The sequence below is a fragment of the Saimiri boliviensis genome, chromosome 2, assembly GCF_048565385.1.
Source record: "Saimiri boliviensis isolate mSaiBol1 chromosome 2, mSaiBol1.pri, whole genome shotgun sequence".
Taxonomy (NCBI): Eukaryota; Metazoa; Chordata; class Mammalia; order Primates; family Cebidae; genus Saimiri; species Saimiri boliviensis.
In genome coordinates this window covers 44,683,112-44,705,405 of record NC_133450.1, presented here as the reverse complement: position 1 = coordinate 44,705,405, position 22,294 = coordinate 44,683,112, and the positions used below count along the sequence as shown (strand labels likewise).

At 44.3% G+C, this 22,294-nt stretch overlaps 2 protein-coding genes across 3 annotated transcripts; both read right to left on the bottom strand.

Moving 5' to 3' along the window:
- Positions 1 to 10,639: 10,639 nt before the first annotated feature.
- Positions 10,640 to 14,959, bottom strand: SLC39A2 (solute carrier family 39 member 2). 2 transcript variants are annotated; one of them, XM_003924373.4, is made up of 4 exons: positions 12,945 to 14,959; positions 12,635 to 12,765; positions 12,342 to 12,392; positions 10,640 to 11,570 (listed from the first exon to the last, which is right to left on the bottom strand). In XM_003924373.4, the coding sequence occupies exons 1-4, from the start codon at positions 13,057 to 13,059 to the stop codon at positions 10,938 to 10,940; spliced, it is 930 nt and encodes a 309-aa protein (XP_003924422.1). In that variant the 5' UTR covers positions 13,060 to 14,959; the 3' UTR covers positions 10,640 to 10,937. The 2 variants fall into 2 exon arrangements, with proteins under 2 accessions (XP_003924422.1, XP_010333419.1); XM_010335117.3 differs by having other exon boundaries at positions 12,342 to 12,387.
- Positions 14,960 to 15,021: 62 nt separating this feature from the next.
- Positions 15,022 to 22,204, bottom strand: METTL17 (methyltransferase like 17). Its single transcript, XM_039468689.2, has 14 exons — positions 21,934 to 22,204; positions 21,630 to 21,783; positions 21,415 to 21,549; positions 19,829 to 19,910; positions 19,412 to 19,493; positions 18,829 to 18,902; positions 17,997 to 18,091; positions 17,428 to 17,498; positions 17,139 to 17,246; positions 16,900 to 16,968; positions 16,105 to 16,155; positions 15,755 to 15,847; positions 15,338 to 15,522; positions 15,022 to 15,263 (listed from the first exon to the last, which is right to left on the bottom strand). Exons 1-14 carry the CDS (start codon positions 22,006 to 22,008, stop codon positions 15,158 to 15,160), a joined length of 1,380 nt encoding a protein of 459 aa, XP_039324623.1. The 5' UTR covers positions 22,009 to 22,204; the 3' UTR covers positions 15,022 to 15,157.
- Between the last annotated feature and the right edge of the window lie 90 nt (positions 22,205 to 22,294).

Here is a 22,294-nt window from a genome sequence, read left to right as displayed (position 1 = left end):
GCTGCTCTTGTGTATTATGGACGGGAAGGCAAGTCTTTTCTGCATATCTGCCTACATAGGTACTACTGTCAGCAGGACAATCTCTGGAAATGGGGGCACATTACATGTATGTGTACATAGCTGAGTGTGTGCATACATATGTATCATGTAGGTGGGCGTGTCAAATGGGTGATGGTTGTGTGTGTCTCTCCTGTAGATGTCTCTGCATAAGAAATCTGAGTTTTGTAGAAAGAAAGATGCCCTCTGCTGAGAGCTAGTCGTGGGGTGGGGGTTTTGTCCCTGACTGACCTCCCTACTCTGTTGGAGAGTGACGAAATGCTCAAGAATCAAGAGCATGTTCCATGTCCCATTTCCATGTCAATCAGCTGAACATTCTAGTTTAGCCCATGAGGACACAGTGCCCCCCTGTGGTTGACATGGTTCTTAATAACTTTCTTTAGTTCCCATGTCCCTTGCTGTTTCCCCAGTCTTACAGCTGCACTGTACTTTGTGGTTCTGTTTAGTAGCTCTGTGGGAGGTCCTAATATCATGGTTGGAGTCTCCTGTCCATTTTCAAGATCAGAGCCCGAAGGCTCAGAGGAGAGGGGAGGTGATTTTACAGAAGCAGAACCACAGACTCCCTACTTTTTGTCTCTGCTTTAGGCTTAAGACTCCTGTTTCTCTCTTACCCTTAATGTAAAGGAATTTGAGCATTTCCCAGACTTTAGGAACAGAAGTCAAAGATAGCTAAGAGAAGATTCAATGGGAAAGAGAAAAAAACAAGAACAGAGTGATAAGAGGCTTATAGTTTCAGCTTAAAAATTCTGGATCTCATAAAGAGATTTCAAAGGGTGAGTCTCTGAAGGTACACACTAAACAATGAACTTGCAGTGGGAGGGATGAATGTGAAACATTAGAGAGGATATAAGGGTGGGAGACACCACCTTTCTTTCTTTCTTTCTTTCTTTCTTTCCCTTTCTTTCTTTCTTTCTTTCTTTCTTTCTTTCTTTCTTTCTTTCTTTCTTTCTTTCTCTTTCTTTCTTTCTTTTTCTTTCTTTCTTTCTTTCTTTCTTCCTTTCCTTCCTTTCTTTTTTGTTGAGATAGAGTCTCACTCTTACCCAGGCTGGAGTGCAGTGGCACTATCTCAGCTCAGTGGAACCTCTGCTTCCCATGCTTAAGTGATTCTCCAATCTCAGCCTCCTGAGTAGCCGGGACCACAGGTGCATGCCACCACACCTGGTTAATTTTTTATATTTTTGATAGAGACAGGTTTTCACCATGTTGCCCAGGCTGGTTTTGAACTCCTGAGGTCAAGTGATCCACCCTCCTCAGCCTCTCAAAGGGCTAGGATTACAGGCTTGAGCCACTGCACCTGGCTGGGAGACACCCCACCTTCCTTCCTCCCTCCCTCCCTCTTTCCTTTCCTCCTCTCTCTCTCTCTCTTCTCTCTTCTCTCTTCTCTCCTCTCTTCTCTCTTCTCTCTTCTCTCTCTCTCTCTCTCTCTCTCTCTCTCTCTCTTTCTCTCCCTCTCTTTCTTTCTCTCTTTTTTTGAGATTTAGTCTCACTCTGTTACTCAGGCTGGATTGCAGTGGTGCAATCTCAGCTTACTGCAACCTCTACCACCCAGGTTCAAGTGATTCTCCTGCCTTAGCCTCCCAAGTAGCTGGGAATACAAGTGCCCGACACCACTCCTGGCTAATTTGTGTGTGTGTGTTTTTTTTTAGTAGAGATGGGGTTTCACTATATTGGCCAGGTGGTCTCCAACTCCTGACCTTGTGATCCACCCGCCTTGGCCTCCCAAAGTGTTGGGATTACAGGCGTGAGCCACCGCGCCCGGCAACATCCTACCTTTCTAGAGCGATTTTAGGACTAACTAGAAAGTGAGAGGCAGTTCTGACTAGAGGCCAGCATATGGTGAGGGCAAACAGTGCCCAGAGCAATGTCATTTGTACCTTCTCACTAACATCAGAATTTCCCACAAATTGGATAAATATATAGTAAAAGTAGAATCCTTTGTGTATTTGACATTCAACAACTCTAAAGACAGTAACAAAGAGCACAATTTAAAATTTTAAAAAATCAACAACAAGCCTTTTGTAAGCATTCCCATACTGGTGCCTGGGGGCGTCATCCCTCTCTGCACCTCTTTTGCTTCCCCCTTGCTAGTGGCAATGGGCTTCCCCTCAGGTCAGTGGGGGAATGTGAGGGTGTCTGGCTGGTTGTCACACTCCCATATACAAACTCACTCAAACTCTGGCAGCTGTTCCTTGTACCTTATCAGACCAGAGGTAGGAGCAAGGGACTGTTTCCTGTGGTGAGGGTGAAGTGGCACAAACTCTCATAAGAGTTTGTCTGGGGCTTTTGGTTTTTTGTTCCGAGATGTGTCTTGTCCTTGTGTGTTGATCTCTGACTGACCTCCCATACTGCGAGAAACTCTGGTTTCTTGCCGATGCTGTTCCCCATCTCTCTTTCTTTACACATTGTCATCCTACAACTGCAATATTCAAATCAAACCCTCAGCTTGAAAGCAAAGGGAAGATGAATTTCAAAGGGTTACTTTAGAGAAAAAGGTACTTGTGGCAGAAAGGGAAAGCTGGCTCTAGGAGGGAACTGGAGGTATCATTGTTCTATTTTCTTCCTCTTTTAAGCATATACAAAATACACTGTGTGGTGGAGAATGAGGGGTAGGGATGGTGGACAGGGATTGCGGAGACTTGAGAATTGCTCTACAAAAATCCTCTCCTATTTCAACTAGTTTTCTCTCATCCCTTTTCCCATCTTGCATGCCCTTCCTCTGATTATTTATTTATTTATTTATTTTTGGGAGACAGAGCCTCACTCTGTTGCCCAGAATGGAGTGCAGTGATACCATCTCAGCTCACTGCAACCTCCATCTCCTGGGCTCAAATAATCCTCCCACCTTAGCCTCCTGAGTAGCTGGGACTACAGGTGTGCACCACCATGCCCAGCTAGTGTGTGTGTGTGTGTGTGTGTGTGTGTATATACACACATATATACATACATACATATATACATGTATGTATATATGTATACATATATACATACACACACACACACATATATATATGTGTATATATATATATATATATATATATATATATATATATATATACATTGCCACGTTGCCTGGGCTGCTGTTGAACTCCTGAGCTCAACTGACACACCTGCCTTGGCCTCCCAAAGTGCTGGGATTACAGGTATGTGCCACTGTGCCTGGCACTGTGCCTGGTCTTTTCCTTCTGTTTTTATTTTTTCAGTGCTCATCATTCTAGTTATTCTTTGTTATAATCTATCTCTTAGGGCTGAATGAATCAAGGCTTACTCCTGAATCTGGTTTGTAGTCACCATACCCCAGGCATCTCAGCTCTCCTTCCTGTCCTATGGTTCTTATGCCTGTTCTTATTCCAGCCTTTCTTGTTTTAATCTCATTCAGAAATCACATTCATCTTCTGTTCCCATACAGCCCCCTCTGGCTCCTTGCTGGGAATTCATATCTTCTGAAAACAATCCAAAGATTATTTCAGTTTCCTGGTCCTGATGTTCTCCTTGATATTCTCTACATGGAGCTGTTCTCTAGCTCTGTTCTAGCTCTTAAAACAATATGGTTCAAACTAAAGATTGTTCTGTTCCTGGTTGGTAAGAATTTTTGGAAAAGGAAAGGAAATAGCCATGGAAAGGAAAGAAAGCATTGAGGGCTGAGGACAGAGGAGGCTAAAGGGGGAATCCAAGTGCTTCTGGGATAGAAGGAGGCAGAAAATTCATAACTCATCCACCTATGCTTGACATATCCCAAGCTCTGCCTCATTTACTTCAAATGCTGATAGCATCAGTGACTCAGAACATGCTGAAGAGCTCCAACAGTCTAATGTGCTTCTTCTTAAGTCTCCTTTCTGTATCCATACCAATCCTCTGTACTAGAAATAGCTCTCTAGCTTTCACTTAAATTTGTACCTTTCAATTCATCCCTCCCAAAGTCCTAGTAAGGTCACCCAAGTTGAAAGTAGCAGAGAACGGATGGTACATGCAACATCTTCTGTTTGCCCCTTTAGATCTGGGTACTATGCTCTGTGCCCTGTGAGGCTTACCTGGCTGCAATGCACCAACAGATATTTCCATTATCTGGCTTCTGTTTGGGTTTGGCAGGAGATCAAAGAGTAGAAGAGTCAACTTTTTCCCCTGGTTTGTGCTTATTGGGTCCCTGCAGGCTGGCTGCATCCCTCTACTGAAGGCCACAGTCCTTACTGGCCGGCCTCTCTAGTTTCTGACATCTGCTTCCTTCTCCTCAGCCTAGGTAATAGCATTGTTTTTATTCAGTCCCAGGGTGTTGCCCTGTGATTTGTTGCTCTATTCAAACCCACACATTCCTAAATATTCCCTTTATTAATCTCAGCTCAATCATCTAATGTACTATCTACTTTCTTCTGGGATCCTTTCATATAGGTTGGGGAGATGGTAAGGAAAAAGTAAGGAGGGAGAAGAGAATCTACATTGAATCTACATTAGAATCACAGAAACATGAGCTTGAAACCCAGCTAGCTATATGACCTAATTTTTTAACTTTTCTGAACGCCAGTTTCCCTGGACTTACTGTAGAAGTAATGTCTACCTGTTGGGGTTATGAAACATTGAGTCAATCAGGTACCTTTGGGCATTTGTCCATCCATTTACATTCCAAACCCCCAGATACTGTGGATTGCCTAAGAAAATTATTGCTTTCTAAGAGTTTTAAATAGTCTTTCACAAGAATTAAGGCAAGAAATGAGTGTGTAGCTGTGTGGTATTTAGCATTCTATACACAGGGGATTATCCCCTTCTTTCATTATTTTATTTTAGTTCTATTTTTTTTTTTTTGGAGACAGGGTCTCACTCTGTCACCCAGGCTGGTGTGCAGTGGCACGATCTCGGCTCAGTGCAATCTCTGCCTCCTGGGTTCAAGCACTTCTCCTGCCTCAGCCTTCCAAGTAGCTGGGACTAAAGTTGTATGCCACTATGCCTGGCTAATTTTTGTATTTTTAGTAGAGATGGGGTTTCACCATGTTGGCCAGGCTGGTCTTAAACTCCTGATATTGTGATCTGCCTGCCTCGGCCTCCCAAAGTGCTGGGATTACAGGTGTGAGCCATCACGCCCGGCCCCCTCCTTTCTTTAAATAAGCACCTGGTTTGGTGTCATTCTCAATGATAATGTATGTGAAAGCAATACTATAGTGTTTCTGGACCAAACTAAGGATCAGGCTGCCATTTCTTGTGGCCCAATAATGAAATGCAGATGAACTGCGGAGAAAGAGAGTTTTTATTTCTGTAACCGGTTACAGGGAGGCCTGGAAATTGTCTTTCGGATCAACTCAAAATTGCAGAATTTTTCAGAGTTTGTATACTTTCTAAGCTATAGAAAGTGGTTTTATAATCAGCTATAAAGCTCTAACAGGGCTAGGCATGGTAGCTCATGCCTATAATCCTAGCACTTTGGCAGGCCAAGAAGGGTGAATCACCTGACGTCAGGAGCTCGAGACGTGTAAGTGTGCATTCATCTAAAGACATAAGTGATTAATTTCTTTTAATCTATAACTAAGGATTGAGTCCTGAAGACCTACTTCTGGAGCCTCAGGAAGTTTACTTAATCTAAATGGGTCTAGGTGCTGGGGTGATTACCCTTATCTTGCCTCCTGCTAAATCACAGAGGTTTGGAGAGTTCCTTCAGAGGTCCAATAAACTTGTTTGTGAAGGCCTGTAACTATGTTATTGGTATGTGTTCCAAAGTTATGGGAGATTCCTACAATTCTGATATATCTTAGTGTATGTTATCAGTAATAATTATAATTGTTATGTTAAATTATTGTGTGCTATAGAGGTAACAGATTTCCTTGTCAATTGCGTTTCTTTCTCTTTTTTTTTTTGAGACAGAGTCTCACTCTTGTCACCCAGGCTGGAGTGTAGTGGCATGATCTCGGCTCACTGCAACCTCCGCCTCCTGGGTTCAAGCAATTTTCCTGCCTCAGCCTTCCAAGTAGCTGGGATCACAGGCATGTGCCACCAGGCCTGGTTAATTTTTGTATTTTTAGTAGAGACAAGGTTTTGCCATGTTGGCCAGGCTGGTCTTGACCTCTTGACCTCCTGATCTGCCCGCCCCAGTCTCCCAAAGTGCTGGGATTACAGGCATGGGCCACTACAGCTGGCCATCAATTGTGTCTTTAACTATGGCTACCCCAAAACATTTTGTTATCTGTAAACAATTGTCGTCTTGTTTTGATCCTCTTTAGAAGGTGGTTTTATAATCAGCTATAAAGCTCTAACAGGGCTGGGTGCAGTAGCTCATGCCTGTAATCCCAGCACTTTGGGAGGCCAAGAAGGGTGGATCACCTGATGTCAGGAGTTCGAGACCAGCCTGGCCAACATGGTGAAATCCCATCTCTACTAAAAATAAAAAATCAGCCAGGCGTGGTGGCATGCACCTGTAGTCCCAGCTATTCAAGAGGCTGGGACTTGTTTGTGAAGACCCTCAATAAGACTTGTTTAATCCTAAATGGGTCCTGTTAAGAATTTTTTGGTTATTTTGTTATGCTTTAAGTTTTGCCAGGAAAGGTGTAGGCAAAACTCTTGATGGGCTTTTGTTACATTACAGCATTTGTATAAGGACATTGGCTTTTAACACTTAACTTAACCACCCAGTTAGTACTAAAATAGTTGTGATAGAGGCCTGCATTAGTGAAGCCTGGCCTGCCACAATCCCCACTGTCAATTTGTGCATGATTTCTATCATGCTTGTATTTTTGTTTATCCTGAGGATCATAGGGAGATGGGGCATTATAATCTTTCTGGCTACTTCCTGCTGAGAGAGGGTCATCGATATGAAGACCAAATGCAGCACTGGAGTGGAAGAGGTCTATTTGTTCCCAGTAGCCCTGAATGTTTTTCCTCTATTCTGATGTCACTGTCTCGGCTCACTGCAACCTCTGCCTCCTGCATTTGAGCAATTCTGCCTCAGCCTCCTGAGTAGCTGGGACTACCATGCCTAGCCACCATGCCTAGCTAATTTTTATATTTTTAGTAGAGATGGGATTTCACCATGTTGGCCAGGCTGGTCTCGAACTCCTGACATCAGGTGATCCACCCTTCTTGGCCTCCCAAAGTGCTGGGATTACAGGCATGAGCTACTGCACCCAGCCCTGTTAGAGCTTTATAGCTGATTATAAAACCACCTTCTAAAGAGGATCAAAACAAGACGATAATTGTTTACAGATAACAAAATGTTTTGGGGTAGCCATAGTTAAAGACACAATTGATGGCCAGCTGTAGTGGCCCATGCCTGTAATCCCAGCACTTTGGGAGACTGAGGCAGGCAGATCAGGAGGTCAGGAGGTCAAGACCAGCCTGGCCAACATGGCAAAACCTTGTCTCTACTAAAAATACAAAAATTAACCAGGCCTGGTGGCACATGCCTGTGATCCCAGCTACTTGGAAGGCTGAGGCAGGAAAATTGCTTGAACCCAGGAGGCGGAGGTTGCAGTGAGCCGAGATCATGCCACTACACTCCAGCCTGGGTGACAAGAGTGAGACTCTGTCTCAAGAAAAAAAAAGAGAAAGAAACACAATTGACAAGGAAATCTGTTACCTCTATAGTACACAATAATTTAACATAACAATTATAATTATTACTGATAACATACACTAAGATATATCAGAATTGTAGGAATCTCCCATAACTTTGGAACACATACCAATAACATAGTTACACAAATATAGCCCAAAGAAAGCCAAACACTATTTCATATTTGACAATGCTTCCTATATAATTTCATACCAAATAAGCCCAATTTCACCTTTACTTCAGTGTACTATTCATGTCAAACCCAATTCTTAATAAATCCTTATAGACATATTTACCCAATTTTAATGTTTGACCATAAGGTAAGATTTTTACAGACTTTTTATAACCCTTTACAATTTTTGTTAGAGAGCCAGTTAGTGCTCTAAGAGAAACCCATTGTGCTTTTATTTCAATGCCCAATTTACAGGAAAACTGGATGATACCCCTCTAACTTTAGCCAGTATGTTTTATACACAGAGTTTTCTCTACAATTAACCTTCTACAACTTGCTTAAACCTTTATTGTATCCAACTTAAAACAATCCTTTAACCTTTTAATCTAGGCAAAAATTCACATTCTCATGCCTCCTTATAACCTTTTTTTTTTTGAGATGGAGTTTCGCTCTTGTTACCCAGGCTGTAGTGCAATGGCACAATCTCGGCTCACCGCAACCTCCGCCTCCTGGGTTCAGGCAATTCTCCTGCCTCAGCCTCCTGAGTAGTTGGGATTACAGGCACGCGCCACCATGCCCAGCTAATTTTTTGTATTTTTAGTAAAGACGGGGTTTCACCACGTTGACTAGGATGGTCTCAATCTCTTGACCTCGCGATCCACCCGCCTCGGCCTCCCAAAGTGCTAGGATTACAGGCTTGAGCCACCGCGCCCAGCCTCCTTATAATCTTTTACTAAAAAAGCATATTTTACTTTACTTACACACCTTGCATATAGATTATTTCTTCAGCAGTCCCAAATACATGTTACGTTGTTAACTCTTAGCAACCTTTACTATTGGTGAAAACCTTGGTAAGTTTGGGATTTTAGCTATGTACTAGGTATGGAGCCTAGGACCGAGACAGAAGTGCAGATAAGGTCTGACTTATTCCAGCATCTAACTCCCATGTGTCCCAGGCCTTACCTAGCTGTAAAGCAGGGGTGAGTACCCTTACCTTTCTTTTGAGAGAATTTCACTCTTGTAGCCCAGGCTGGAGTGCAATGGCAGGATCTCAAATCACCACAACTTTTGCCTCCCAAATTCAAGCAATTCTTCTGCCTCAGCCTCCTGAGTAGCTGGGATTACAGGCATGTGCCACCACATCCTGCTAATTTTTTTCTTTTCTTTTTTCTTTTTGTATTTTTAGTAGAGACGGGTTTCTCCATGTTCATCAGGCTGACCTCGAACACGCGACCTCAGGTGATCCATCCGCCTTGGCCTCCCAAAGTGCTGAGATTACAGGCGTGAGCCACTGTACTTAGCCTCTTTTAGCTTTTAATACTTAACCACTCAGTCAATACTGAAAGTTTTGATAGAGTCCTGCATTAGTGAAACCTGGCCTGCCACAGTGGTACCTAGCACATAGCAGTTGTTCAATGCAGAAACTATTACAATAGAAACTACTACACACTTGACAACTGTTCTGAGTGTATTACATGTTACTGCATTTTTTAAATAGAAAACAATACTTGGTACTTTAGGGAAATGATTTCCAGTGTTAGGCATTATCTATCTATCTATCTATCATCTATCCATCCATCATTTTTGCCTGAACCTTGCCTTCTTGCTGATCTCTGGGTGTGTAAACTGGGCTTGTGAGGAGGCTTGTATTTCTTACTTTGTAGGGAGGGGAATAGTATCAAAAGGAGACAGAGACTGAGAAGAAGAATGAATATCCATATTAAGGCTACTTGGACTTTCATGCTAAAAATACTAGAAAGGGCCAACTTGTGGGGGTAATTGAACTCACAGAACACACTTTCTCTTTCCCCATTTCTCCACTAAGTTTGAAATATTCCTTCAACTCATGAGCTGGGGGCTACACAATAGCTATCTTGTTCCTACTCAGTTTCAGCTAACCTACTTTCGTATTTGTCCTCAGCAGTTTTTTTTTTTTTTTTTTTAGATGGAGTCTCATTCTGTTGCCCAGGTTGGAGTGCAGTGGCATAGTCTCGGCTCACTGAAACCTCCTCCTCCTGGGTTCAAGAGATTCTTCTGCTTCAGCCTCCCAAGTAGCTGGGACTACAGGCATGTGCCACTAAGCCCAGCTAATTTTTCTATTTTTAGTAGAGATGGGGTTTCACCATATTGGCCAGGCTGTCCTTGAACCCCTGACCTTGTGATCTGCCTGCCTCAGCCTCCCAAAGTGCTGGGATTACAGGCGCGAGCCACTGTGCCCAGCCATCCTCAGCAGTTTTTAAGGGAAGTAACACATTGTAGGGGTTACTCAGATGGAAAGACAATTTGTAAGGCAGACACAAAGAAAGCCAATAAGTCCTTCCAGAGCCAAGTAATTGCCCCAGGACTTTATTTTAATATCTGGCACCTTTCTCCCTCTCCAAACACACTGCTTTTTAACCCCTCAATACAAGGCAGCTGGAAGGAGATAGAAACTCAGAGAACAGCAATAGTGTCCCTGAGGCCACACAGGGCTCAGTGTGAAGAAATAGAAACCTGATGCAGATGGGCTGTATTCCGCCTGATCTCCATTTAGCCTGGACGTGTCATGGGTGGCTGATAGTAGGAACTGGGAGTGGAGTGGGTACGTTAAGTGTAGGAACATAATCGATCCACATCATTTTGGTTTCTAACTTTCTTTCCTTTTAAATGCTGGGAACTGGCTCATTTTCTCAACTACAACGGGTAAGGTGGGAGGAGGTTGTTGGAATTTTAGCAAGGCTCCATGTCTGGAGCTGTGGCTGGCAACTGACAGAATGGCTAGGGGTTCTAATTCCAGAAGAAAACACTACCTTCAACATTCATTCTTCCCATTCCCTATTCCATGGCTTCATGTGCCAGATAGCTTCTAGGCAACCAGGAGAAATAAAATCCAAAACGGCTGAAGGAGGGAAAAATGGGCATTTTATTACACACAGTAGCATAAATGGACAAGAACAGAACCTGAAGGGTCTCTGTACCAATGCTCCAATTCATAGCTGCTCAACCTAAATATCTTTTTCTCAGTCCTGGGTGAGAAATGGGATCTCAGGTAAAGGAAAGCTGGGGTCCAGTCCAATTCTATTGAATGTTATTTAGTCTCAGTAAAGAAATGTCTGAGGGTCAAAGCCATTTGGGAGGTGTCCCTGGGGATAAAGAGGTCATCGCATCGTAAGTAGGTCCATCAGAAAAGCCAGGACTCTCTCACGCCCATAAGGCAATAAAGGCCATGAAGGCAAAACCAGCGGCTACACAGCTCCACTTAGTTAGAGGGGCCTCAGGACTAGCTAGCTCCCGTGGAAGAATTTCTAGGAAGGTGACATACAGGAAGGTGCCAGCTGCCACACCCTCTAACACAGCCTGGGCTAAGCCCCATCCTCCTTCAGAGTCCCCTCCAGTCACAGCCAGCCCTATGGCTAGACCTAGGGGAGACATGAGAGCTAATAATAGTATGGAGAACACAGCCCATCGTGATCTAGTACCTAACTGCACCAGCCGCATTCCTACACCAAATACCACAAGCCCCTTATGAGCCAGGACCGCAAGGCAGAGCTGCACGGTAGCTGCTACTGTCGGCTGCAGCCCCACAGCTAGCCCTTCAAACACTGAGTGAAAGGAGAGTGAGAGCAAGAGGACAAGGGCTCGCAGGGGACTCTTTGAGGGTGAGGGTATATGTCCATGGCTGTGGAGTTCGAAGATATGAGCCCCACCCCATTCTTCCTCCTGCACTGTTGATCCTCCAGCAGCCCCAGGACAGCACTGCAATGCCAGTGACTCCAAAAAGAAGACAAAAAAGAAGCCCAGGGAGATGATGAGCTCTCCATAGGGATACTCCGTCTAGGAATAAAAAGGAGGGCTGTGAGATGAAAAGGAAGAGTAGGCAATGCATTGGATGGACATGGAATTGGGAGATTGAAGAGAATGAGACAATGTGGTAACTGAACACAAAAAAGAATAGGGGAAATAAAGCTAAGAGCAGACATGGACATGCAACAAGAATGCCAGAGTGGGCAGGACACAGTGGCTCACGCCTATAATTGCAGCACTTTGGGGGACCGAGGTGGGCAGATCACTGGGGGTCAGGAGATCAAGACCAGCCTGGCCAGTATCGTGAAACCCTGTCTCTACAACAAATACAAAAACTAGCCGGGCATGGTGGCATGTGCCTGTAATCCCAACTACTCAGGAGGATGAGGCAGGAGAATTGCTAGAACCGAGAAGGCAGAGGTTGCAGTGAGCCGAGATTGCATCACTGCACTCCAGCCTGGGTGATAAAGAGGAGATTTTGTCTCAGAAAACGAACAAAAACAACAAAAGACCATCAGAGGGACTCAGGGACACAATCTCAATAGAGTTAAAAATATGGGAAAATGATGTGAGGTGTAGCAGAGGATCTAGGGAAAGAATGAAAGAGTAAAGCAAGAGCTTTTTCTAGGGTTCTATAAACTCAGAGGGATTGCGTTTGCTGCCCTTTTCCTCTACAATTTCTGAGCTAGGGAGCAGGAGGGATTCTTGGTACTCCTCACGTGATCCTCCCAAAGGGGTCTGGATATGAAAGGCCTCTCTGGTTCTCCTCACCCTCCAGAGGGGATGGTGAGAGGTACTTACCTGAGCTGAATTGGCATCACCAGAAGAATTTCCCTCACTTGCTGATCTGTTCTAAGGAGAGAACGGCAGAAATTAGACTTGGGGTGGAGCAGCGAAGCTTCCTGTCCTGTCCCTTCAGCAATTCTCTTTTCCTTAAAGCCTAATCTGACTTGCTTTCATCATTGCACACAAGAGCTTCATCTTCCCTGTCGTTCCACCCATGTCCTTGGCTCCATCCCTTTCCTGCTCTCTTCTCTTTGTTCTGTTTATCCTTTTGCCCTCAGAGGTCCGCAGCTTGGCATCTTTGCTCTCACCTGCACAATGAACTTCTGGATCTGTGATTCAATTTCTTCCAGGGCTTCAGCAGTCATGTGCATGAACCCTGCTCCCAGGAAAACACCAGCAGAAATACAGCCCAGGAGTCTGAGGACCCGCCTGCGATGACCTAATAAAAAGCAGAAGTTACAACCCACCTGGCACTGAGGAGACAGACGAAGGTGAGTAAAGAGCAGCAGGCAGCACTCAATATCCCAAGGTTGGGGGTGGTGAGAGAATCAGAGCAAGGTATCAGGACAGGGTTGAGGTGAGACTCAGGCTATGGAACAAAGATGGGTAGAGCTGTACCTCCGGCTGCATCAATCTGGAACCATTTGAAGCAGATAGGAATAAGGCCACAGCCCAGAGTGAGAGCCAACAGGGCAAACAGGCAACCAAGTTTTACTCCTAGTAGTTGCTCCATCTCTGGGGTATAGTGTAAGTCCAGGAGTCAGAATGACAAGGGAGTTGTCCTCTTTGAAGCAGTATCTTAGGTGGTCAACACTGGAGTGTCCACTCTTGCGAGTTTCAGGAGGCTATTGGTATCTTCTGTGTTGCTTCTCCTTGTGCAGCATTGCAGAGCTGATGGGTCCTGCCCCAGCTTCCAGCCCTCCCACTGCATGGAGGCCCCTCCCCTGGCTCCGCCTTCCCGAGCTTAGAAACCAGAAACTCCGGACTCCCTGTCAGGCACAGCCCAGTGGCGTCTTCTCCTCCTCCTCAATGCCATGACTAATCCAGGGGCTATGGATAGTCTCAGTTCGTGTGCCTAGGGTTGGTCTAATCCAAAATAGGAAAGTCTATGGTAGCTGCTTCCCAGCTATTTTGTATTGGGGACAATCTGGTCCTGTCTTACTCAGGACATCTGATCTAAGCCTTCCATACCCTCTCCACCCTACCCCAAGTCTTACAGGTTGCAATGCTGATACTTGAACCACCCCCTTTTATTTGGGGCCACCTGGATTACGTTTTCTTGTAACCAGAAAAATAGCTCCAGGCATGGAAATGTCTAGCGGTACTGATTTACTTTTTCTTTCTCTTTTGATTGGACCAGTTTTGAGAGCGATGAGTTATTTCTGGTATTACACTGATACTGTCACAATTTCTGATTGTGCCTGTTTCCTGCTAAGAACTGTGGAAAAACAGACATTTAAGTTTTAAGACAAAGGAAGCTGCCCTAACCCTGAAACAGCAAGGCCTAGGGAAAAACAAATGAACTGAGTAAATGGGAGGATTCTACCTGGATATAGAGGGGTCGGGGGTAGAAAATTCAGTTCTGATGGGAATCATTCTTGATAGAAATGTATGGGAGATTTCCCATACATACTCTAGGGTAGCTGAGGAACCCCGGGAAAAACAGAAGGGAAGGCAATAGTAAAAGACAGTCCAGGCAGCTGCTGATTCCCCTATTCAGGTGGCCCACATAACAACCCTGAGACCTGTTGAGCCAGTTCTCAGAGCTCTGGAGGCGGCTTTCCTTGCAACTCCGGATTATCTTCCTAGGGAAGTCCTGGCCTATGGTAGAAGCACTATTCTTACAGTGTTTCTGGATGAATGGGGTCCAGCTGCTTGTTCTTGTGGTCTAATAATGAGATGCAGACAGACTGGGAAAGAAGGCAGTTTATTTCTACAACTGATTACAGGGCGAAGGCTGGAGTAGCCCACCAGACCAACTCAAAGTTACAAGTTTTTCTTTAGCTTATATATACAATTAACTCTATTGTACACCTGTGGGCATGTTTCCTAATCTATACAAACTAGGGATCTGCAGATAGAAAGGTTTATCAATCTTAAGTTGGTCCTGGTATGGGTCTTATGTGCAGGACTGCTTTTATCACTAAACTAGATCTGAGGTCGATAAAGTACAGGTGGGGCTTGCTTTTTTTGTATTCCAGCCCTCTTATTCAGGCACTTGATTTCCCCCAATTCATTATCCATTTTCTTGCTTCTGCTTTAATGTACATTCATCATTACAGCAAAGGGCTTATGGAAATCTGGTTTTTCTCCTTCTGCTTGAATGATGAGCGTATACATTCATCATTACAGTGAAGACCTTACAGAGATCTGGCCTGTCACAATAGGAGAAGGTCAGCTTGGGATTTGTGTGGGAAGAGTGGCACCAAAAATCTGAGGAAGCTCTTCATTACAGGATAGGCCAGGTTAATTAACTACACCTTTTATGTATTCTTCTTCTTTTTTTTTTTTTTTTAAGAGAGGAGGTCTTGCTGTGTCACCTATGCTAGAGTGCAGTAGTACAATCATAGCTCACTGCAGCCTTAAATTCTGGGCTCAAATGATCCTCCCACCTCAGCTTCCTGAGTGGCTGGAAATGCAGGCACGTGCCACCATGCCTGGCTTCTACACTTAAGAATCACGAAATCCACTTTCATTCTTTAAAAATTTATTATTTATTATTAAAAATCTCAAACACAGACATATGGGGATGCCAGCATTCCCCTCCTGGATACCAGGTAGCTTCAGCCCTAGAAGGCATGATAGAAGAAAATACTTGTTACACATCCTTGTCAACTCTCAGAGGGATCTTGAGCAGGGGACGGAGGAAACGCAGATGGAGTAAACACAGGTAAAAGATCTCCCCAGGAGCTGACTCGGGCACAACGATACAAATCCCTGTGGAAATGAGATGTTAATGTGGGCTGCAGGGTCTTGCCACATCCCATTAATTTTGGTCACATCCCCTATACCTGCCATGCCGGCGGGCTGTGATCACAGCATGCTGCATATGCCCATCTGGACAGCACAAGTGACAATGCACATGGCGAGGCCGTTTAAGGACAGGTTGAGTGATACGGGGCCAGCGATTAGCCTCCTCTGGAGACCCCCGAGCAAGGATCACCATAGAGAACTTTTCTTCCTTTGGTTTGTTGTTCTAAGATAAGGAACATAGAGACTGCTTAGAAGAAAAGATATAGGGAAAAAGTTTGTAAAGCCCCCGTTTTCCATTCCTGCAGTCCTTTTTTACAATGTATAAATCATATACATGTAGGCCCTAAAGTCTGTAGCCTGTTCTATTAATTATTCAACTCCTCCTAACTCTGATTCTTTTTCTTTCTGTTTTTCCAGGATGTTTGCTCCCTGCTGCAATAGCCCCAGGTACATACCCAGCTGAAGGGAATGGGATGGTACGCCTGTGAGAAGCTACAGGCCAGGGGCTTAGAGGTTGTCAATTGGGGACAAGGGAGTTCATGGGGACACTGTGAACACAGAAAAAAATGAGGTAAGACAAAAGAGCCATCAATCACAAAACTTAAAAACTAAGAATGATAGAGTCAAAAGGCACCAGGGAGAAGGGAGGACAGGAGCAGAGGGTAGGAAGAGCCAGGGGAATCATTAGGTAGGAACTGGATAGGAACACAAAGTAGTGGAGAATGGCTTAGCTTTACCCTTTTACTTTTCCTGGCCACACCTGAGTTCAGATCTGTGTGGTGGGACAGGTAGAAGTAATACTCACTGGGGCAAAGACAAAACCAGGTCGAGGGTCCAAAGGTGACTTCTCATTTCCCTGAAATCAAAGGAAATAAAAGAAATAAAGCTGGGCCAGGGGTCTATTTTCATAACTCAATCTCTGCATTCAGTAAATTGAGGACTCCTGTAATATTCAACACTAATAACGATTAACTATGTCCTTTGAGTTAAGCTGGCTGCATCTTTAATACTCTGAACAAAGAACTTTCTCTTTGCTGTAGGAGAAAGGCAAGAACTTGGCACATAGTACGGTGCTCTTCCTTGTCAGCAACCTCCACTCTCAAAAAAAATCCCACTCCAGGACAATTAAATTTATGATTATACACCGGCTCATACTCTTCCCCCAGTGACAAGGTTTTTAGCTCAGCAATGCCGTAGATTAGGAGTCAGCAAACTTTCTTTTAAAGGGCCAATAAGTAGGCAAAAATCTCTCTCTGTCCCTACTACTCAATCTTGCTCTTTGTAGTTTGAAAGCAGTCACAGACAACAGAGGCACAAATAAGTATGGCCTATATAAAAACAGGTGGCAGGTCTGATTTGATCCACAGGCTCTCATTTGCCAACCACTGCTCTGTATCATATGACTTTATATGCTAAATTTCCTGAGAGTTACCTTTGCCAATATATGACAATCTCTTTAGCTTTTTCTTTTATTTTTTTTTTTTCTCCAAATCTCATCTTGAATTGTAAAGTCCTGAATTGTACAATCTCCTTAGTTTTCAAGGGAGTAATAGTAATTGGTGACATATGGGTCGCGGAGTGAGGGAAGAAGCAGCCTTACATTAAGGACCAGATCCCTGGCATCCATGAGAAGGCTGTGCCCAGCTTTTGTTCCATTCTCCACCAGCACCTGTTTACGAAAGGGAATAATACGCAGAAGTCTTAAATTACATGAAGGTGTAAATGTCAGTAGCTCTGTAAGAATAAACATAGATGGAGAATGAAGACAATGAGAGAAGAAAAGGCATGAAATCCATCAAGCTGCTTTAAGACTTAAGGGAACAAGGAATTTTAACTCACCAGGAAATGATGTGTCTTACGCCATAAGGTCTGAACTACTTCATTACGGTCAGCCCTGCTGGGCAGTTCACTTAAGGAAAAGGCTGATACGACTATATCAAACTGCACCTGAGGACCAAGACAAGGACCATGACAGATCCAACTTCTCTGCATCCCAAGAATACAACAAAGTCCTAGCCGCTAAATTTCTTTTATCTTCTAATACTCAGTGTGGGGTTGCAAAAACTCAAGCCACAGTTTTCTATCTGCCACATTCCACGTTTAGAATATTCTAAGCACTGCCACTTGCCTTGGGTGATACAGGTAGAAACTGTCTGAAAAAGACCCCTGGAATATAAGGCTCCCCAGATTCTGAACCACCTGTGGAGAAAAGAAGAGGCAACTGTAGTGTGTAGGAAGTTACATATAAACTGAAGAGATATCCAGGTAGGAAACATGGCCCCAAGAATAGGGAAAGTGTATATCAAAAAGGGCAGAGATGAGCTAGGCATGGCGGCACATGCCTATAATCCCAGCTACCCTAGAGGCTGAAGTGGGAGGATGAGGATGGCTTCAGGCCAGGAGTTTAAGACCAGCCTGGGTAACATATGGAGACCCTATCTCTAATCTAAAATTTAAAAAAGTCCAAAAAACCAAAAAAGGCAGGGAGACTATTAGGCTTCCTGTCTTTTGAAACTTACCCAACCCATCCTCAGTCCAGCGGAAACCTCTAATACCACCCTTTGCTTGACCATAACTTTAAAATAGCCCAGATTCATCTTAATTTTTACCCTCTTCTCTAATTCCCAGTAAAATGCTTTTACTAGTACCCCTGTGCTTTCTTAACTCCCTCAACTGTGGAAGTGCTCTTGCACTCACCTTTCAGTAGCTTTTCTGCCAAAACCAACATGGCAGTTGATCTGTCCACACACATATATTCACGTAGGGTCTGGCCCCAAACACTGTGAGCAGCCCTAAGATGGCAAAATTATTATAAATCATCAATTCCCATGACCAAGAGTCATCTCTACAAGAGACCCATTTATACCCAACCCCATCACTGGGAAAAGAGAGTGTTATGTTAAAATAGTTGGAAAAACTAAGTGTTATTCTCTTGTTTTATTTATAACTCCTTAAAAAAAAAAAAGGTAGACTTGGTTGGGTGCGGTGGCTCATACCTGTAATCCCAGCACTTCGGAAGGCTGAGGTGGGCAGATAGCAAGGTCAGGAGTTTGAGACCAGCCTGGCCAATATGGGGAAGCCCCAACTCTACTAAAAATACAAAAATTAGATGGGTATGGTGGTGGGTGCCTGTAGTCCCAACTACTTGGGAGGCTGAGGAAGGACAACCGCTTGAACCCAGAAGGTGAAGGTTGCAGTGAGCCAAGATCGCACCCCTGCACTCCAGCCTGGGTGACAGAGCAAGACTTCGTCTTAAAAAAAAAAAAAAAAAAAAAAAAAAAAAAAACTTTGAAAATTCCTTTTCTTTTTAATTTTTCTAAAAATGGGCCTTTTTTTTTCACTTGACATTAAGCTCTGGCCCCAATTCATATACCTTCTTTTGCCTTGCCTAATTTGATGGAAGAAACATTATAGATTCCCAAGTTGCCTATTCTCCCTCTGGTTTTCCAGTCTCTTGATTTTGGAGTTGTGTAAGTATGGTTTTCTAGAGCTAAAATTGACCAAGACAGGGCTGAAGAAAGTTACTTACCAGGTGACAGAACCAGTACCCGAGCCAAAGTCCATTAAAGTTTGTGGCTGAAATGTTGGATTTCGAGCCCGGATCTGAAGAAATATACAACATCCCACAGTAGGGTAATTAGATACTTATTTAGGACCTTGGTAAATATGAATTAGGAGCTATCACAGAGGATATGAGATGTAAATGCCTTTTGAAATTCAATGTAAATATCTCATGGAATAAGAATCTCCTAAAATAGTGATTCTAAACCTTTCTTGGGTCACAGAATGCTTTCACAGGATAAAGAGAATGTCTTTATTTTGTATTTTTTTTTAAGAGATAAGGTCTCACTCTGTCACCAGGCTGGAGCACAGTGGAGATCACAGCTCACTGCAGCCTCAAACTGGGCTCAAGAAATCCTTCTGCCTCAGCCTCTCAAATAGCTGGGACTACAGGCAGGAGCCCACCATGCCCAGTGAAGATCCTCTTTAAACAAACAAACAAAAAAACCAATGCATATGCAATGTCCCAAGAATTCCCATCCCAGAAAACTACTTTATGAATAGGGAACTGATGGTCAAAAAGTTCAGGTTGGAAGTTAAGGGACTTTCACCTCATGGAATGCTCTGGAGACTGCTGCAAAGCCACCATCCAGTCTTGCTGCCATATATACCAGGCTCAGTCCCTCACTGTAGCTGCCATTAAAATCAGAGAGTCATATATACTGGTAAATAATCTTAATCCCATAGTTACCTTCTAGATTTAGAAAATGACATCTTGGAAAGGGCTTTTCCTGCTCAGGCCTTTCACTCCCCAATACAGAAGGGTCCTGGGGAGCCTTACAAATACTAAATTTTCAAACTTTAATGTTCAAAACTTTGAACTTTAGCTTTTTCAAATACTAAATTGATCCTTTTAAGGTCAGGTGATTAAAAAAAAATACTACATTGATTGTGTAATTGTATTCCCCCAACTCTCTTTCTAAAGTCCACCTTTTCCTTCTTGTGCACATTTTCCAGTCCCCCCTTACCTCAGTTCTTGCCAATGGTAGGTAGTTTTACGTAGTGCATGAAGCACTGCTTCACGAAGTTTCGCCTCTGTCTGAAATAAGTCTGTGGTGAGAACAAGGACTGGAAGTCAGGACCTAAGGAGAACAGGGTTCAGATCCAATATTTGAATATACTGCCCACCCAGTCTTCCCCGACTCCCACCTAAGAAAAGCCTTAAAGCTCAAGAGAGAAGACAAACCTAGAGAAAAGCTTCAGGTAAGAATTAACAGTAGCAACTACCACTAACAGAATGTATCGGATAGCATTTTGCTTCTAAGAATGGTTTATTCAACTTAACCAATTCTGTCCCACGGGTTTGTTTTATATTAAAGGAAACTATGATAAAAATTTAAAGGGTAGGACAAGCACATTATTTTTTGGATTTCCTCACTTCTCCAAAATTTACGGTTTTAATGTTCTCCACTATTCCTATGGAGAAGAAAGGAAGCTGAAAATCTAGGTCTCATGACTGTGTTCAGTTCAGTACAGTTTATGAAGTATCTACCAATCACCTACTGTGACCCAGGTACTGTGAGGTGTGCAGGGAATGTAAGATGAATAAATGGCAGTTCTGTAGTGTCAAGGAGCTCACAATCATGAAACTAATTGATGAATTATATTTATCCTCTTATCCCGGAAGAGGGTTTCAGTACTGGGCAGGGGCCATCCAGGGACTTTATTTCACCTGAATAAAAACTTAGAAGGTCCTAATCCAGTAGACTTGCAGGAAAAAAACAAATATCTAGATTTTAACAGTATATTGGCTGGGCGCGGTAGTTCAAGCCTGTAATCCCAGCACTTTGGGAGGCTAAGGTAGGCAGATCACCTGGGGTCAGGAGTTCAAGACCAGCCTGGCCACCATAAAGAAACCGTCTCCACTAAAAATCCAAAAAGTAGCTTGTAATCCCAGCTACTGAAGAGGCTGAGGCAGGAGAATCACTTAAACCCAGAAGAAGGAGGTTGCAGTGAGCTGAGATTGAGTCGTTGCACTTCAGCCTGACAACAGAACAATACTCTGTCTCAAAGCAAAAACAAAAACCAAACCAAACCAAACCCAATATAGTGGGACACTCTCTAGCAATCTCTAGAATAATCTACCTTCTTTTATTAAGGAATCATTGTAACAACTGCTGCTGTGGTCAGAAAGTCAAATAGGGACTTCAGTATCTGTTTGAGAGACTATTTCTTGCATTTCATTTCTCACTGATATTTCTTTTCTTTTCTTTTTTTTTTGAGACGGAGTTTCGCTCTTGTTACCCAGGCTGGAGTGCAATGGCGCGATCTCGGCTCACCGCAACCTCCGTCTCCTGGGTTCAGGCAATTCTCCTGCCTCAGCCTCCTGAGTAGCTGAGATTACAGGCACGTGCCACCATGCCCAGCTAATTTTTTGTATTTTTTAGTAGAGACGGGGTTTCACCATGTTGACCAGGATGGTCTCGATCTCTCGACCTCGTGATCCACCCGCCTCGGCCTCCCAAAGTGCTGGGATTACAGGCTTGAGCCACCGCGCCCGGCCTCTCACTGATATTTCAATCTGGCCTACCTTTAAATAATTCTTAAGTCCTACCTGGGTTTTCTAGGAATTTTTTCTCAAGATGCATAGCCCGTCTTTGCAACTCCTCTGGCTCTACAGGCAAATGTCTGCTCCAGAGATAATTGGTCAGTGCTTGCACCTGATTTTCCATATTGGGCTCAGCGATCTCTGTGGGCCAAAGATTAAGAGAGGAATCACTTATATGCAGGTCCAGTCCTGTTTCTTCTCCCTTTCCTGCCGTTACTCACCACGTAGCAGTAACTGGGCACCGTTAGACAGTGCCTGTGGCAGCCGCACGTGCGGTAGTTTCCGGATGCCAGGGTGCTGGCGATGGGGCCTCTTCTGCAGGAAATCGGACTTGTTATCTACCTGGGTCACTCCAGGTACTACGGCGGCGAGCGCCTGCAAGGAGATAAAGAAAGGCTGATTGCCTGGCAGAAAGGCAAGTTGCGGGCGCTCGCTAGGGCGGGGACTGCTGGGAGCGCTCCTCCTCCGCGCGGAGATGTCTCTGGAGATCCAGTCTCTCCGAGAGCAGGGAATGTAGGCACTCACCCGGGTCTGGGGAACTACTCCAAGGCCGGGGAACAATCTTCCTAATGTCGGTAGATACCTCAGAGTCCCCGCCATGGTTCTGGAGGCGAACCGGAAACGGAAATATAGATGTCCGCGACCTTCAGTCCCAACGCCGCAAGGACCAGCCTTCGCAGAACATCTCCCGGAAGTTTCAGCCAACGAGAAGAGCGAGTGTTTGCCAGCAGCCAATAAGCAATGGCTATGTAAATATTCTTGAGGCGGAAACCATGTTTGGGCTGACTTGGAGGCTGGGTTGGGCCTGGTAGCCGGCGCCAGACGTTAGGAGGATGGGGCGGGACCGGGGCGGGACGGGGGCGGGATGGGGGCGGGATGGGGGCGG

What these genes read in the sequence shown, in the direction of transcription:
- METTL17 (XM_039468689.2), bottom strand. Translation starts at nt 22,008, where the DNA reads ATGGCGGGGACTCTGAGGTATCTACCGACATTAGGAAGATTGTTCCCC. An exon ending in TTCTACCTGTATCACCCAAG is followed by an intron (nt 17,247 to 17,427) that starts GCAAGTGGCAGT and finishes CTTGGTCCTCAG; the next exon opens with GTGCAGTTTGATATAGTCGT. An exon ending in CTGGTTTTGTCTTTGCCCCA is followed by an intron (nt 15,848 to 16,104) that starts GTGAGTATTACT and finishes CTGTGTTCACAG; the next exon opens with TGTCCCCATGAACTCCCTTG.
- SLC39A2 (XM_003924373.4), bottom strand. Translation starts at nt 13,059, where the DNA reads ATGGAGCAACTACTAGGAGTAAAACTTGGTTGCCTGTTTGCCCTGTTG. An exon ending in CCAGATTGATGCAGCCGGAG is followed by an intron (nt 12,766 to 12,944) that starts GTACAGCTCTAC and finishes GCTTTTTATTAG; the next exon opens with GTCATCGCAGGCGGGTCCTC. An exon ending in GTGATGCCAATTCAGCTCAG is followed by an intron (nt 11,571 to 12,341) that starts GTAAGTACCTCT and finishes TTTTATTCCTAG; the next exon opens with ACGGAGTATCCCTATGGAGA.